Source organism: Netta rufina (assembly GCF_964035555.1).
Source record: "Netta rufina genome assembly, chromosome: 4".
Taxonomy (NCBI): domain Eukaryota; kingdom Metazoa; phylum Chordata; class Aves; order Anseriformes; family Anatidae; genus Netta; species Netta rufina.
Window position 1 is genome coordinate 71100138 of NC_140127.1, and position 15055 is coordinate 71115192.

The window sequence follows — 15055 nt, forward strand, 5'->3', positions numbered from 1 at the left end:
AATGCATTTGTTGAGCTTCGGTGCAATTTGCAGTGCATTTGACACAGTTTTAAGGGTCTGAAGCAGAATGGAGTCAATCGAGATATCCCACAGAGGCTCTTTCACAATCCCCAGCCAACGTCTCCCACTGTCTGATGTAATCCCTTTAGTGCAGCTCCACTGGAAGCAGAAGCTCCTCAGCTGGTTAAGTCAGCCCTGGCACTTAGCTGCTAGCTCAGGGGTACCACGGGGAATGGCAGAAGGTTGAAACCAGTCAGAAAACGCACCCATACAGTAGTGAGCAAACTCCAAAGAATTTTAACATTTCAGTCTGATTTAAAACAAATGTGTAAGCAAGAAAGTCTGATTTCTGAAGGGCAGATAATAGCTCTCGGCTATTTAGCAGACATCAAAGCCATGGCTGTTGGCCGCGTGACAAAATTCCCTCAGTAACACAGCCACAAAACACCACGTCTATAATATTTCTTGGTAATGTCATTTATTAAGTATCCTTTTTGATATAAAACTTTAAGCAAAAATATTTTGAAAACTCTGTTTTAATAACTCGCACAGGACTATTTTGTACAGTCACTGTCACAGCTGCTCAGGCTGCCATTTAAGAATTAAAAACCTTTACAAATGTCTCGTTTCTCGCTGTGCCAGGATCTGTTCCCTACAAAGGGGCTGCAAGGGCAGACGTTGGAAGATGGGTGGAGAACCCAGGAAAGTTCTGAGTTCCTGTCTTTGGCAAATAAAGAAATCGACTGTATCGGAACCACGTGGCAACTGGCACCGCTCACCCAGATGGAATTCTGCCCCACACATTCAGACAGCATAAACAGATTCTACTTTGATTTCTGCCTGCCAAGGCTGTTGCGTAGCCTGTCTGAACCCCAGCCAGTCTATTTCATCTTATTCTTTTCCATGTAAGCCAATAATCCCCTTTTTTACACTGACAAACAGTAAATAAACGTTTCTTTGGGCCAAGGGACAGCTCCTGTAGGTGCGAACATTTCCATTAAATAGATGAGGTCCATCAGGTAGCCAGATTAACACATCTGTTGGCACAGGGAAGACAACTGGAAACACAGTGCGTGCGCTCATGACAGATGCTGTAGGCACATACATATGCACCTTACAGTGAATACTTTAAGCAGAATCCTTAAATTACAGACAAAACACTATGTAAGCGGTTGCTTGAGGTCAAACAAACCAGTCCCTCCTTTAACAACTTTTCCGAGCACCAGGCACGCAGAAGGCGATCTCAGTTCGTCGTAAGCACCTACAACAGAATTCAGAAAGTCAAATTGGATGTTTCCAAAGGTTTCTCAAAGGTCAGTGCTGAAAAGAAAGCAGTTTATTTTACATGCTCATCTGGTTCAGATGAGTTTACATACTCATCTGGGTCAGCCTCCCTAGTTTCAGAAAGGCATTGCCACCTACTGTTCAGACTGAATTTATATTTCTGAGAGAAGAGCTCCAAAAAACTCTTCCTGCCTCTCCCTACAACAATTTTCTCTTCCCAGTCTTTGTGTATAAGCAGAGAACTAGGCTGCACATTTCTAAATTCTTCCTATTCAGCAGGAAAAGATAATACACTCCCAATTCCAAGAGAACAGATTTGACCTTCCAGTGAACACATTTTGCTGATTAAATAAATTGCTTAAAAACCAAAATGCATGAATGAAGCAAAACCAAAAAGAAACCCTTTTCATTTGCTGCCTTTCTCCCGTGGAGCCTTTTTTCTTTGTTAGAGTGAATCCTTTTGATAAGGATTTTAAATCCTTCTGACAAGATACGAAGAGAACTTTTCACTGGAGAGACATTCCCTGAATTCCTTTGATTTTGTGGTTACTCACTGTAGCGAAATATTGTCACAGAAATTTGGAAGCTCTCCAGATGACACGTCTGGCCAATGCTTGCTGCATTTTGCTTTCACTGTTTGTTTTTTTTGTTTTGTTTTGTTTTTAAAGCAACCAGGCTGGTTTTCATTCATTCTAAATATCAGCAAGCTGCAATTTTTTTTTTTAGGAAAGCACATTGGAAAAGTGGTTAAAAAAATAAATGTTTAACTTTTGGTAAATTTGGGTCATCTTTATTCTACTATGAACTAACTTTTTCTTATACAGAGGATGCAGGGGGAGGCGCAGTGCCATAGCAGCGTATGGTGTGTGCTTGCTGCCTGGATCTCAGCTACAGCTGTACAAGTAAACCGCTGCTCCTAAATGTGTGTCAACTGAGAAAAGGGGGGAAAAAAAAGGTTCTTTGTTAGGTCAAAGACGTAACTGTCCCGTTCGCTCACGTGACATTCACAGAGAGTTATTCTCTGAGCAAACAGCCAGAAGGATCTCACTTCCGATGCAGATGTGCTCTCGCACCAAATCCTGGTCAGCAATCTGCTGGGTCACAACTGTGCTCTCGTGGCACTTCCTGCTCTGTGAGCAGTGCCCCGTGGTCGCAGCCCTTCCTTTTTCTGTCTTATTGATTGAGGCTGTAAGTGGGCACAGTATCTATTTAAAAGTACGCTGGAGTTATCAGCTGCATTAAAGCAAATTAGATCCAGACTGCTGTAATCCACATTACGACTTGGTTTCCATCTTGGGGAAATCAATAAATCCCTGCACTTGCAAGCAGTGTGGCTTTCCTGCAAATTCGCCATGCCCTTCTATTAGCATGCACTTCAGGTCTTTATTTGTGATATTATCCGTAAATGTAATCATGTTTCACCTGACAAAACCTTTATCTTAATTCTAAATCAACATGAGCTACAATGTACATCCTGAGAAAGCAACTGTGCAAAAATCTTCCTCTTCTGCTCCATTTTTCTCCAAATTTACACTTTTCCTTTCTGATTTTTGGATGATTTCTAAGTCACTGGTAAGCAATACTGTTGTAAAACCCAAAGTTACCCTCCCAGACAAGGTGCAAAACAGCATTAAGAGAAAGGAATTAAGTGACAAAAGTTTCTGCCCCTGACATCTGTGCCAGGAAGCTTAAGACACTAGTTGAAGAGACTGTGTTGACAGCTTTTCCCATTTGTTTTAGGTTACAAAATGGGGGCACAGGAGCATCCAAGAAGGAGCATCCAACAGGCAAGTGACAAAAAAACAAGAGCAAAAAGGTCGTGTAATTAATATCCAAAACGTGAGATCAAAGTGTTCAGTGACAGACCTAAAACATAACTTCTTTGGATGGGACTCCTAAATACAGATGTCTACTGCCATTTAAATATCCTAAAGGATCCATGCAGATACATGGTCTGCTGGACAAGGCAGAGAACCCAAGAGATTTGCACAACTTCCAGAGCAGCAAAGAGGAGCCAGAAAAGGCCACCATATTCTTGGTTATCTGAAATGGCACCAGAAACCTACCATCAGCCAAATGAATCTGAGCCTTTGTCTGCGTTTGGGGGGGACCCTAAAGATAGTAAAGTTCTACAAAGCAGAAGAAATCCAAAATCAAATTAACAACCAGGAAGACTGTTCTCACAATAAAATGGCAATTTTAGAGCAGAAGAGCTGAAAACATGGGAGTTATAACAGAGACAGGAAAACCAAGCAGAGATGACAACTTTAATGGTCTAAGCAGAGACAGAAAAAGGCAGATTTAATAGTCTGTTTTAAGGCTTTGCTATAACAAACCGTAACAGTTTTAAGGTTTGTTATAAAAAAAGGCTATCTAATTCTTAAAGACAGGAATCACAGACCCCACAGATTACATGTGGGAGCTGACTTCATTTAAACTGACAGAATTTTATTAAACATGTCTGGAACATTTTCCTAGGCAAGGACTTAATTAAAATGTTAGCCTCTGGCCTTTTTTTCTAACACAATTATACATTACTCAAAATAGTGGAAATTTATGATGAAAACAAAGCATATGTGAAATTCTGCAGTGATATAGTTCAAACTAAACCATTTACCCATCATTGTTGCTTCCTTCAGGAATTTGTAACTGGTTTCAAACGTCATCTGTTGCAGAGGGGAGGAGCTGGACTGGATTCCAAAGCGATTCAGTGGTTTATAAACTCCTTCAAAACACATGTAGTCTGCCACAAGTGAAAGGTGCCGAGGGTCTACCACAATACCTAAGAACACAGGGAAGAGCAATCGTCAGAGCACTCAAGTGCTAAGGTATTTTTTTCTAAAAAGAAATCTGATCTAAATTAATCCCCTGGATCTAATCAACATGGAGAACATCTCTTTTAACATCCTTCTGGTGACTGCAAATCTTTGTATGTAGCTGGAGAAGCTGCTCCCCTCAAATATCCAAGCTGGGCGCTCCTCATTTTAATATAAAACAAGTACTTTTCTGTGTAAGATGCTAGGCATCCACAAAAAAAATGGACAAACAAAAACGTTCAATCTAAAAAGAAACAATACTTATTTTTAAGTAACACTGCGGTGTCAAGAGAGATGGGAGATCATTAACAGTTCTGTCAACATTTACCTACCAGTTCTTGAACAATTAGAGGTTGGACCATTCTGGGCTGCCAGCCGAAAAATTTGTTGGATGAAACTGGTTGCTAAAACTCCCACTGCATTCATCTTCCCTCTTTTCAAGAGTTTAATTCTTAGCATGACTTAGCTCACTTGAGGCAAATTCAACCTGCCAAGCTTTAACAAGTCAGGCAGCCTCCCTGAACTGGGACTCTCAATAATGCAGAGGGACAAACCTTCAGACAATGCAGTATCAATGCAGTTTCTATCGTTTTAGAAACTACTATAAGCTTAACTATAGAAGGAGCCTAGACGCTTATCGTTAAAAAGCTAGAATGAGGCAAGATTAATTCTATTCTCAGGGTCACTGTGCAGGTCTAACATAGTTCAGGTTCCTCAGATGTTAATTATTAATTCCTCTGGACTTTCCAGCTTGCACATTAATGGAATAGAAAAAAAAATCTGTGATGCATGGATAAATTCAACCTTGTCTAGTGAATTTTCTACAGATTAAACAGAACTTGACTAACGACTTCTTCACGGAAGGCACTATAATCATCAGAATGATGAAATAACGAAGAGCCATAACTGTGAGCAATGTGGCAATTATAATAAAGACCATCTTCAAAGATACAAACAAATCCTACCATATACAGCAAACACATCTTTTATTTCCTTTATAAGGACCCTCAGGGCAGACTCAATACCATAATGCTTAGCCATGGCATGAATATCATTGGAATAAAGCCTGTTCAGGTCCAAAATCTGAAAGACAAAAAAACAAAACACAGATATAAATTAGCACAGTAACTACTCTATTTTTTCCAAATAGCTTAAGCTAAGCTAAGCAATCTAGCATAGCTTTTTTCCCTCCACCTTACATTAGCTTAAACACCACCAAAAGTTGCACAAGACAGTAGCTCAGAGCCAAATAGGGACAAAAACGACACTGGAGATTTATTTTTAAGCAAGTGGTCATTGTGGTTTTTACCCGAATCAGAATCAAAATTCAGCACAGAAAAAACTGACCTGAGTTTAGAAAACAAACAAACCAACTAACCATCCCTAGCAGCAGGAGGACATGTCAAAGTCTTCCAAGAAATGTAATGCCCGGTCTGTCTCAACCAACCAGAACTTTTAACAAAAGCAGTAGAAAATACGTAGCATAAAACAATCCTCTATTTGTAGAGTTATGGGCTAGATGGCATAACAGAACTATTCATCTCCAAGTACTGCAATTCATTTAGATGGAAGAACTCCCTCAAGTAACATTTATAGAGACAGTTACAAGCACAGTGTGGAATTATCTGTCATTAGATACTGGGCTGCTGCACAAAAAAACAATTTGCAATTTACCCTTGAGAAAAGGCTTCACTGAACTCTGAACACAGCTGGGGGAAAAAGGAGAAGGAAGGAAGCCTAAGAGCTGAAAAGGCTTCACATCAACCCTGCTAACACCTATCATCCACCCCCTCTCTGTAGAGCACAGGAGATCACTCCAGTTCAGGATTATAAATAGACTACGTACATCAGAGTATCTGAACAGCTCCACAAGATTTATCCCCTCAGTATGCAGAATGAGTTCTTTCTCTCCTTGCTTATTGGTACTTTCATTCAACAAGCACCGGGTGATGCCCTTCACTTCATGGATGACCGTGTTCCGTGCCAGAGAGAGAAGCAAAGAGGAGAGATCGAAGTACACCTTCATCAGTGGAAGCGTCAACGAAACCTAAAAAGAGAAAAAAACAGAAGCAGTGGTTTTCTGTAAAAATGCTTGAGCATTAGGCTCAGGAACCTACTTCTTTCTAGGCAAAAAGCAGTCAAATAGGATTATTTTAATTGTGTGCTTTGGGAACATAAACGTCTGACTAGAATTATAGTCATAAATATATTTACTTATAAACAATCACGTCAGTTGTCTTTTTAAAAAGTTTCATTGGGGTTTTGAAAGTCAGCTGTAAATAACTGCGTCAAGAAGAATATTTGTGCTGAGGCACACACTTCCACTCTGCTGTACTAATAGGGGACTGCTGATGAGACAAAACAGCAGCACTCCACTAAGAGAGCACTGTTACAAGAGCTACGGGCAGCCGCTGTGCAGCCACACACAGCTGCTTCCAGGCAACACCATCTTACCTCACACCAAAGTTCATTTTCAGTGTCAAACGTGTAATCCTGTATTGACGGGTGACTGTTCAGGACAGCATTTATTCGCATTTCCACTGACTTGAGTAAAAGATTTCTCTCTTTTTTAGTCTGAGACATAAAGGAAAGATGTTGAGGATCATCGCCATCTGCTCCATTCTGATCTCCTTCATCTGCACCTTGAGCTCTCTCCTCTTCTTTATCTGATTCAGCCTCTTCATCTTCTGGATTCTCAGCAACATTTTCTTCTGCATTTTCTTCTTCACTCTCATAATCAACCTAAAAGAACAATTTGTAATTACGTAGGCCAGAGAACATACAGAAACAAACATACTATGAAGCAGTTTTATTCATGAATATTCTTGACAGATGAGTTGCAAGTACCTTGCCTATGACACAATGAAAATGTAATCCTGTTCCAAAGAGAATACAGCAGGATTCGGTTCAGTCTCTATTTCTCTTGCTGTTATTTCTCAATGCAACCATGGATGCTATAGCTTATTGCAACCATGGCAGAATTATTATTATTATTGATTTTTTTAAGCCCCATAATCTAGCTCTGATGACTGGAATCCCTCAGGATTTTACTCTTGCTAAAACTGCAGCTGACCATCCTTTGTACAGTAATTACGAAATGGTAAGCATGGAATGAACATGCACAGCCAGAATATTTGTAACAACTGCACTGTAGTTTTAAACACAACTGAAAAAATGTGAAAATAGCAAGACAAAGTTAAGTGGAACTACAGCACAGACAATCTGATTGCCAGACACATCTATCCAATAGCTGAAGAAGGAGGCTTTGGATAAAATCTGAAAGGTCTTTTTATCTCTAACTTGCACAGTTCTGTATTACTCTTAACTACAGCAACCAGGCTCAGCCATAATAAGCACATCATCGGAAGTCTCAGCCCACGTTTCCTGCTACAGATTTCTCCCCCCATCCAAATTAAAACTGATCGGCACAGACTAGAGACCTCCTTATGCCTTTTACTGTATTATTACTGGCTTTCTTGCTGGCGTTCTGCTTCAATAGAAGTTTTCCTTCCCAAACTCAGACCAGGACAGTGGAAGCAGAATTCAAATGCAGTGCTGAGCACCTATGAAATCATTACCTCTTCTTCCTGGTTCTTCCTCCGTTTTGCTTCTGTAGCATCACCATCCCCTTCATCAGCTTCTGCATCAACGATTTTCTCTTCCTCTTCGGGAGCTTCCTGACTATTTTGTGCCTAGAAATCCGTAACAGATGAGACAATCAGGATGACTCTGCTGTAAAGCATGAACTATATCCAAGGGCTTTAGATTTGTAATCTAACAATCCCTTGTCCATCTTTGAGACAGACATCCCCTGTTCTACCTTTAAGAACAAACTAATTTCTATAATAACACTACTGTAAAAAACAAACAAAAAACTCAAATTAGTGATAGCTTTAACATTAAACAAGATCTTCTACAAGATATATAAGCTACTGCTCTGCTTATATGACAATCTACATTGGGAGAACGGTGGCAGAAGGAACACACAAAAGCTTTTGCAATGAATAAAGGATCTTCCCTTAAAGATTTTGATAAACAGTGCTGTGAAAGGATCTTGATCCGAAGGCAGAGAGCACAAAGTTTTTTCTCAGTGGAACTAAAATAACATCATATGCTGAGAATGTGTAAGTAAATTAGGATTTTATAGGAGACAATTATTTCCTTGTTAATTTGATGAAAATACAAAGAGAATTTATACATAAAGAAACTGATTAAGAAGTAATTTAGTATTGACACAATTAGTATTCACATCAAAACAAGCGATGTTTTCGCAAATTCCAGTTCTCAAAAATAGGTAAGGAAAGTGAGGGACATTTCAGGTAATGCTTTTCTGTACCTTGTCTCCGTCACCATCTAAATCCTTCCGAGTTGCTTTCCGTGTGCTGACTTCAGTAAAAGATGCCATCTTCGCATTCTTCCGTTTAATTGTTTCCAGGACAATTTTAAAGAATCTGAAAGAAGAAGCAACCCAAGAGGTCCAAGTTCAGCAACACTGCAGTCAAGTTTGAGCTATCAAACAGAATGTATTTTAAGAAGCCGGTCAACTCATGACATGACATATTCCTTGGTGGATACAAAAATGTTTCTAGGGTAAGGCAATTAATTTTTCTTCTTGTCCCTTTCCCATTTCCTTAGGAATAAAAGTTTGGCATCACCTCTCTTACAACTATAGATGTAGTGATGCATCCAAAGGTTATAAGCTCATCTAGACATAAAATCAGCACACCATATTGACCTTCAGAAGAGAGAGGTTGCTTTTGCACATTTAAAATTATTTTTTGAAACCAACAAGCACATGCAAAAGTGTTATATAAAGTAACTCAGCTTGAATGAAGAACAAATCAGTGAAGTTTTTTGTTCCTTGTTTTACTTTATTCTTTAAAAAAAAAAACAAACAAAAACCCCACAAGTTGTATTTATTCTCTACGAGAGCAAGGGATACTTAAAGCATTCAAACATTTTTGCTGCTAATAAACACGTAAGCATCCAAAGATGAGGAATGCAACATTGCTTATACAGGCTCTTCTCTTTAGTATATCACAGACACAAGAAAGATGTGCCTCAACAGAATTCTGCACTGTAGCCAAGCCACAGATACACAGTTTCATTCGAGACAAAAATCCACCATGAAGATGCTTCTGCAAGCAAGTCTTCAGGACACTGCTGCTCTGAGAGCCGTAACAGCAATAATAAACAAGTAATGACCCCTAGAGCCCACAGAAGGGCAAAAAGAAAAACAAACATGAGAGCATCTGAAAGCAAACTAACCTTGTTTCCATGAAGTGCAAGATGTCCCTGGGCTTCACACATTTCTCCTCTCGGTAATACTCATGGGGCAAGAAGTAGAATTTGATTTTGTAGAGGCGATGCCTGTCCTGCTTGCTCTTCACACGCAGGGATTCCTCTAACTCAACTTTCTGCAAAACCTACAGAAGCAACAAGCAGGAACATAACTCCTTTGGTGAAGGCACTTTATTTACTTCCTGCAACTTCAGTGCCTTTGATGAGACCAGAATTAGACAAGACTAGCTGGAAAACTGTTCTGTGGACTTTGTGGCAGCTCCTGGGGAAGATGACCACCTTACTGCAATCCTTCTGGCTTAAACTGCTCCCAACAATTAACTTAGACAATGGGAGAACAGGCTCACCTCCTGTCCCACTTCTGCACAAGAGGCCACACTTCTTAGGGGGCCAACAGCTTCATTTTATTGAAGCATGTTACTTGCCCTTTGAACATGACAGTAGTTCAGTGGAGCTGACTTAACTCTATCCTTGCTGCACCCCGACTTGAAATAAGACAGAAGAGGACAGTGCATGCAGGCATGAGTCCAAGAAAAAGCCAAACAAGGCTATAGCAGGAAATACAAATCCTCCCCTGCATTATACTATTGCTATGTCTACACTATTACACTTGCTTTACACTCTATAGTCTGCAGCCTGTGATGATGTCTACAGATTCAATTGAATTTAAGTCTCATATGGCCACGGTAACTCCAGCTCCTTTCAATGTCTCATGTCCAGTAGGCAAGAAGTGAAAAGAAAGGACCCACCTTGTCTCACACCCACAGGCGGGCCTGTAAAAACTGCTGCAAAGCCAGACAAACCCATAAGCTCAAAGCAGAAACTGTGTTTTGCAGATTCCCTAAGGATACACTGAATAGGTGGCTCACCTCAGCTAAGCTCACTCTTGTGAGCTGTTTCTTAAGCTGCTTCACCTTCTTGTGAGCTTTCTTGGTATTAAGCACAGGAACGCTCATGGTTGGTGTTTTAATATTTGCACTGGCTACCATCAGTATTTCCCGCAACCTTTAAATAAAGAATGATCTTTCAAATGAAGCAGTAAAAGCACTCTGCAATCAAATAAACATCTACTTCACTTAATAAGACAGCATGCAGCTGCATGCTTATTAAATAAACCAGCATGCAGCAACTGCCAGTCCCACCAAAACCATACGTATCAGGAGTTGCGGTTACCATTGCACCACTCCTTTCCACTTCCCTGGTTCCTCACCAGGCACAGCTTCACCCACTCCATTAGATTATCGCTCCAATTACGGGAAAAAAAAACAGAGATGGTAATAAGTTGTTCCCAGAACAGAAGAACTAATGAAGCCTGTTTCCTACAGATGCATAATGTATGCTCCTCGTGCCTTCTCCCTCTCCCCGGCTGCACTAAAGTGACACAACCGTCTGCCACCTCATCCCTCACACACATTTACACAGCCACGGCCAGCACCCATGCGATTCAGAACAAGATGATGACTGGCTGGTAAACATGCGTGTGCTTGCAAAGTGCCTGTCAGTGCATGGAAGAGCCAGGAGAAACCTTGCTGCTATAAAAACAGGTCTCCTTCTGTCAAGGTGATGATAATCCTGCAAGACTTCGTAGTCATTTGCAGTGAATTTTTTTTGTGTGAAAACCAAACAGGCTTAAAAGATACGAGGGGGAAGAAAAGTTGAGCAGAGGGCAAACCCACAAACCACGGCTTCTTTAGGCTTTTACTGTGCCAAACAAAAAATAGAAACAGAATAAGTCATTTGTTATGCACCCAGTAAGAGATCTCCATAGATCTTTTGTGTCTGGAAAGTGAGCCAAAACACCCATAAAATTGTACGACATGAAGATATTTCTAAACAGCTACAACTGACATTTAAACTAAATGATCACTTGCTCTCAAGATCATATACACCTGCCAGTATGGTAAAAAAAATATTGAAGTGCCAAAAATAGCTAAGGACTCATTGAGAACACAGGTTTCTCACCTTGGAATACCCAAAGTCACATTCATTTCACCTCTGCCAGCAAAATGGAAGGTGTTCAGAGTCATCTGTGTGGAAGGTTCCCCAATACTCTGAGCTGCAAGAAGACCCACAGCTTCTCCTGGGTCACAAAGTGATCGTTGCCACTTTAAATACAACAAATCCTTTAATCTGAAAGGCAATAAATAAGCAGATGTTTAGCTCAACATAAAAAAACTCAGTGCAGACTGAAACTTTCCAAGTTCAACGAAGTTACCTCTTTCAGCCATTCTCTATTGGTAGGCTCTGGACAAATACACTTCAGGAAATGTAAAACTGTATTTGATCCTAATTTGATCTGACAGCTCATTGACACAGAGCTGCGAGCTTAGAACAAACTGTCTTTTACTGCTAATTCCCACGTTGTCAAAAGAGAATTATTTACACTCATTTCCTCATCTCAACTGTCTTGCTGACTGCAAGATGTGGCAAGAGCATATTTTCATTTTTAACCATTGCATATGGAAAGACCCTTGTGCTGCTTTTATTCTGTAGTCTTTGCCGAAGTTCTTACCAGCACAGAAAACTCAGATTTGGAACAAACAGACCACCTGGGCTTCTCCACTAGGCAGTATGCACGCTTGGCTTTCAAGAACCATTCTGAAACCCACAAATTTGCTTCACAGAGGTCACAACAAAAACCATGATTTGATAAAGACTTTTCATCTTTAGCAAACCCAGTCCAAAAATACTTTTTTGGGGGGCTCAGCACAGAGAAGTAAGCATAGAGAAGTTACTACCTATCAGAAGAAAGTGCTGGTTGCATGCAACTTCCTCTGTTCTCACATTCCCATTTCTTGATATAATCTCTGACTCCATTTTCGAATGTTTCTGAAACAGATGCAAAATGTGTATCTGGACGCCAAACTGCAAGACTTGGGTCAGGACACTTATTGGTCTTCTTTTGATACTTTCTTCGCTTCTTCTCATCTAGTTCATACCACATCTTCAGTAACTAGAAATAAAAGAGAATTTTTAAGCCGGCTGGTTCAGCCACAGTAAGACCAAAGCAAAATATCACCACTTCCACCAGCAATCTAGCAATAGAGGAGGAAAAGATCACCTGCAAAACACTTAAGGGTGTATGGAACACACAGTAGAGCACAACTCAGCTACAATACAGCGTTCCCCATTTTTGGTACTTACAATTTTAACCCCAAATGTCTTCAAGATTCTCTATACACTTGAAATCAAGTATCTACCCATAGTAACTACATAGAAACCAGTGAAATACAACTAAGAATGCTTTTAACTTGGAAGTGAAACCCCTTGACTTACTTTAATCTTTACTTCTAGCTGACTAGCACCTCACCTGTCCAAAGCTAGCATGACAGAAGAGCTTTTCTTGGTTTCAGTTGTCTACACTCAACCTTATGAATCCAGAAGAAATCTTAAATACAGCTTGCATCTTACACACGCTCATCTTTCTTTTTTCTAGTCTTCAGTTGGCTAGTCTTTCAGGTAACACTTCATATGTTGCATTTAATAGAGGAAAAAGTTACTGCTGACTTCAAAAAAGAAATACAGAAAATGCTTTTAAAAGCTTTTACAAGCTTTGCTGTTAATGAAGGAGAAGCTCTCTTGTGACACGGTTATCTGTCCACTGAGGTTTATAATATACTGAGACAGAGATAAATATACATCCTTTCCTACCTACTGCTGAAAGAAAAAAAGCAAACAAATGAATCCCGATGCCAAATTGTTCTGGGTGCTATCAGATGCACCAATAGCAACATAAATTCAGCATAGCTGAGTAAATATACTAGTGACACTGCATAACATTTGTAGACACGTAACTTCTGTTAGTTTATCCCAATACCTTCGATTTGGAGTTTTATGCAAACTGTCCACATCACAACAGGGCAAGTTCATAGTGAAAGCAAGGCTGTGAATGCCTGTGGCCATATATTCATTCTTTGATAAAAGCCATATATATTAGTGCTGTGATGTATAAGAATACATAAGCTTACTTTTTGAAACAGTAGGCAGGGCTGGCTCAAGAGCTCTATTCTGTGTAAAACACACAAAAATACCTCTATGGGCTGTTTTCTAAAACCAGTTTTACCTCAATTTTTGGCCTCTGTCCTAGCTCTATGGCCCACAGACTTTAAACAGTAATAAATGAATCTCAGTTTCATTACTCGCACAGCTGACATACGATCCCTTCAAAAGATAACTGGTTTGATCTGGATAGGCTGCACCGATGGGCTGAGGCCAACTGCATGAAGTTCAACAAGGCCAAGTGCCAGGTCCTGCACCTGGGACGCAATAACCCCAAGCAGAGCTACAGGCTGGGAGAGGAATGGTTGGAGAGCTGCCAGGCAGAGAAGGACCTGGGAGTGATGGTGGATAGTCGGCTGAATATGAGCCAGCAGTGTGCTCAGGTGGCCAAGAAGGCCAACGGCATCCTGGCTTGTATCAGGAACAGTGTGACCAGCAGAGCGAGGGAGGTGATCGTCCCCCTGTACTCAGCTCTGGTGAGGCCGCACCTCGAGTACTGTGTTCAGTTTTGGGCCCCTCGCTACAAGAAGGACATGGAGGTGCTTGAGCAGGTGCAGAGAAGGGCGACGAAGCTGGTGAGGGGCCTGGAGAACAAGTCCTACGAGGAGTGGCTGAGGGAGCTGGGCTTGTTCAGCCTGGAGAAGAGGAGGCTCAGGGGCGACCTTATCGCTCTTTTTAGGTACCTCAAGGGAGGCTGTAGCGAGGTGGGGGTTGGCCTGTTCTCCCACGTGCCTGGTGACAGGATGAGGGGGAATGGGCTTAAGTTGAGCCAGGGGAGTTTTAGGTTAGATGTTAGGAAGAACTTCTTCACTGAAAGGGTTGTGAGGCACTGGAACAGGCTGCCCAGGGAAGTGGTGGAGTCACCATCCCTGGAAGTCTTCAAAAGACGTTTAGATGTAGAGCTTATGGATATGGTTTAGTGGGGACTGCTAGCGTTAGGTCAGAGGTTGGACTCTATGATCTTGAGGTCTCTTCCAACCTAGAAATTCTGTGATTCTGTGATTTTAAGTAGCCCTTGAAACACATCGGAACAACAGAAGTCACTGAATTCTGCAACTTCATTAAAAAATATAAAAGGGCTAGGTCAATTCAACTGCTTCCATGTTACCTGTAAAGTAGCAGGATCTCTTCCATTTTTGCTTTCTCCTGCTGGCATCTGTGCTTTCACACTTGCCATTTTCTTCTGGGAAAACATCAGAAAACCTCCTTCTCTTTGCACAGAGCCCTGGTGCCTGGCTTGCCACTTTCTTATGGCTTTGAACTGCTGGTTGGCTTGGTGGGATTCCATCCTTGCTAAAGCTTCATCCAGATGGTTTGCTTTCTGGATCACCTACAAGACAGTTACCTGGATGATTACTTTCCTCTCTATACTCATGGTAGCTGCACAGGCAGAACAAACTGAATAGGTATTTATTGCAATTGAAAAGGCTCAGCTGCAGTAAAACAATTTTCCAATCTATCTATTTTTATGTGACTAGTGCTACTCTTCTCTAAGCAGCAACTGAAATGATACTGGTAAAAGGAAGTTATCAAACTTGAGAGGCTGAACAGTAACATCACCTGCATTGATGAGAATCCAATTGCAGAGTTCAAATAGAAAAGACAACAGGAAGAGCATTTGATGCTCTAATGAATTTCAAAATGCTTAAATCATT

At 40.8% G+C, this 15055-nt stretch overlaps 1 protein-coding gene across 1 annotated transcript in view; it reads right to left on the reverse strand.

Moving 5' to 3' along the window:
* Window positions 1-470: 470 nt before the first annotated feature.
* The window catches only part of POLR1A (RNA polymerase I subunit A), a 32289-nt gene continuing 17704 nt past the window's right edge, over window positions 471-15055 (reverse strand). The window contains exons 23-34 of the mRNA XM_084286854.1: window positions 14509-14730; window positions 12140-12354; window positions 11364-11531; window positions 10271-10406; window positions 9369-9526; window positions 8437-8551; window positions 7679-7792; window positions 6555-6842; window positions 5947-6147; window positions 5066-5183; window positions 3902-4066; window positions 471-1261 (exon numbers count right to left, since the gene is read on the reverse strand). Of these exons, the coding sequence (XP_084142980.1) occupies window positions 1161-1261; window positions 3902-4066; window positions 5066-5183; window positions 5947-6147; window positions 6555-6842; window positions 7679-7792; window positions 8437-8551; window positions 9369-9526; window positions 10271-10406; window positions 11364-11531; window positions 12140-12354; window positions 14509-14730 (2001 nt within the window). The 3' untranslated portion in view covers window positions 471-1160. The remainder of the gene's footprint in view (window positions 1262-3901; window positions 4067-5065; window positions 5184-5946; window positions 6148-6554; window positions 6843-7678; window positions 7793-8436; window positions 8552-9368; window positions 9527-10270; window positions 10407-11363; window positions 11532-12139; window positions 12355-14508; window positions 14731-15055) is intronic.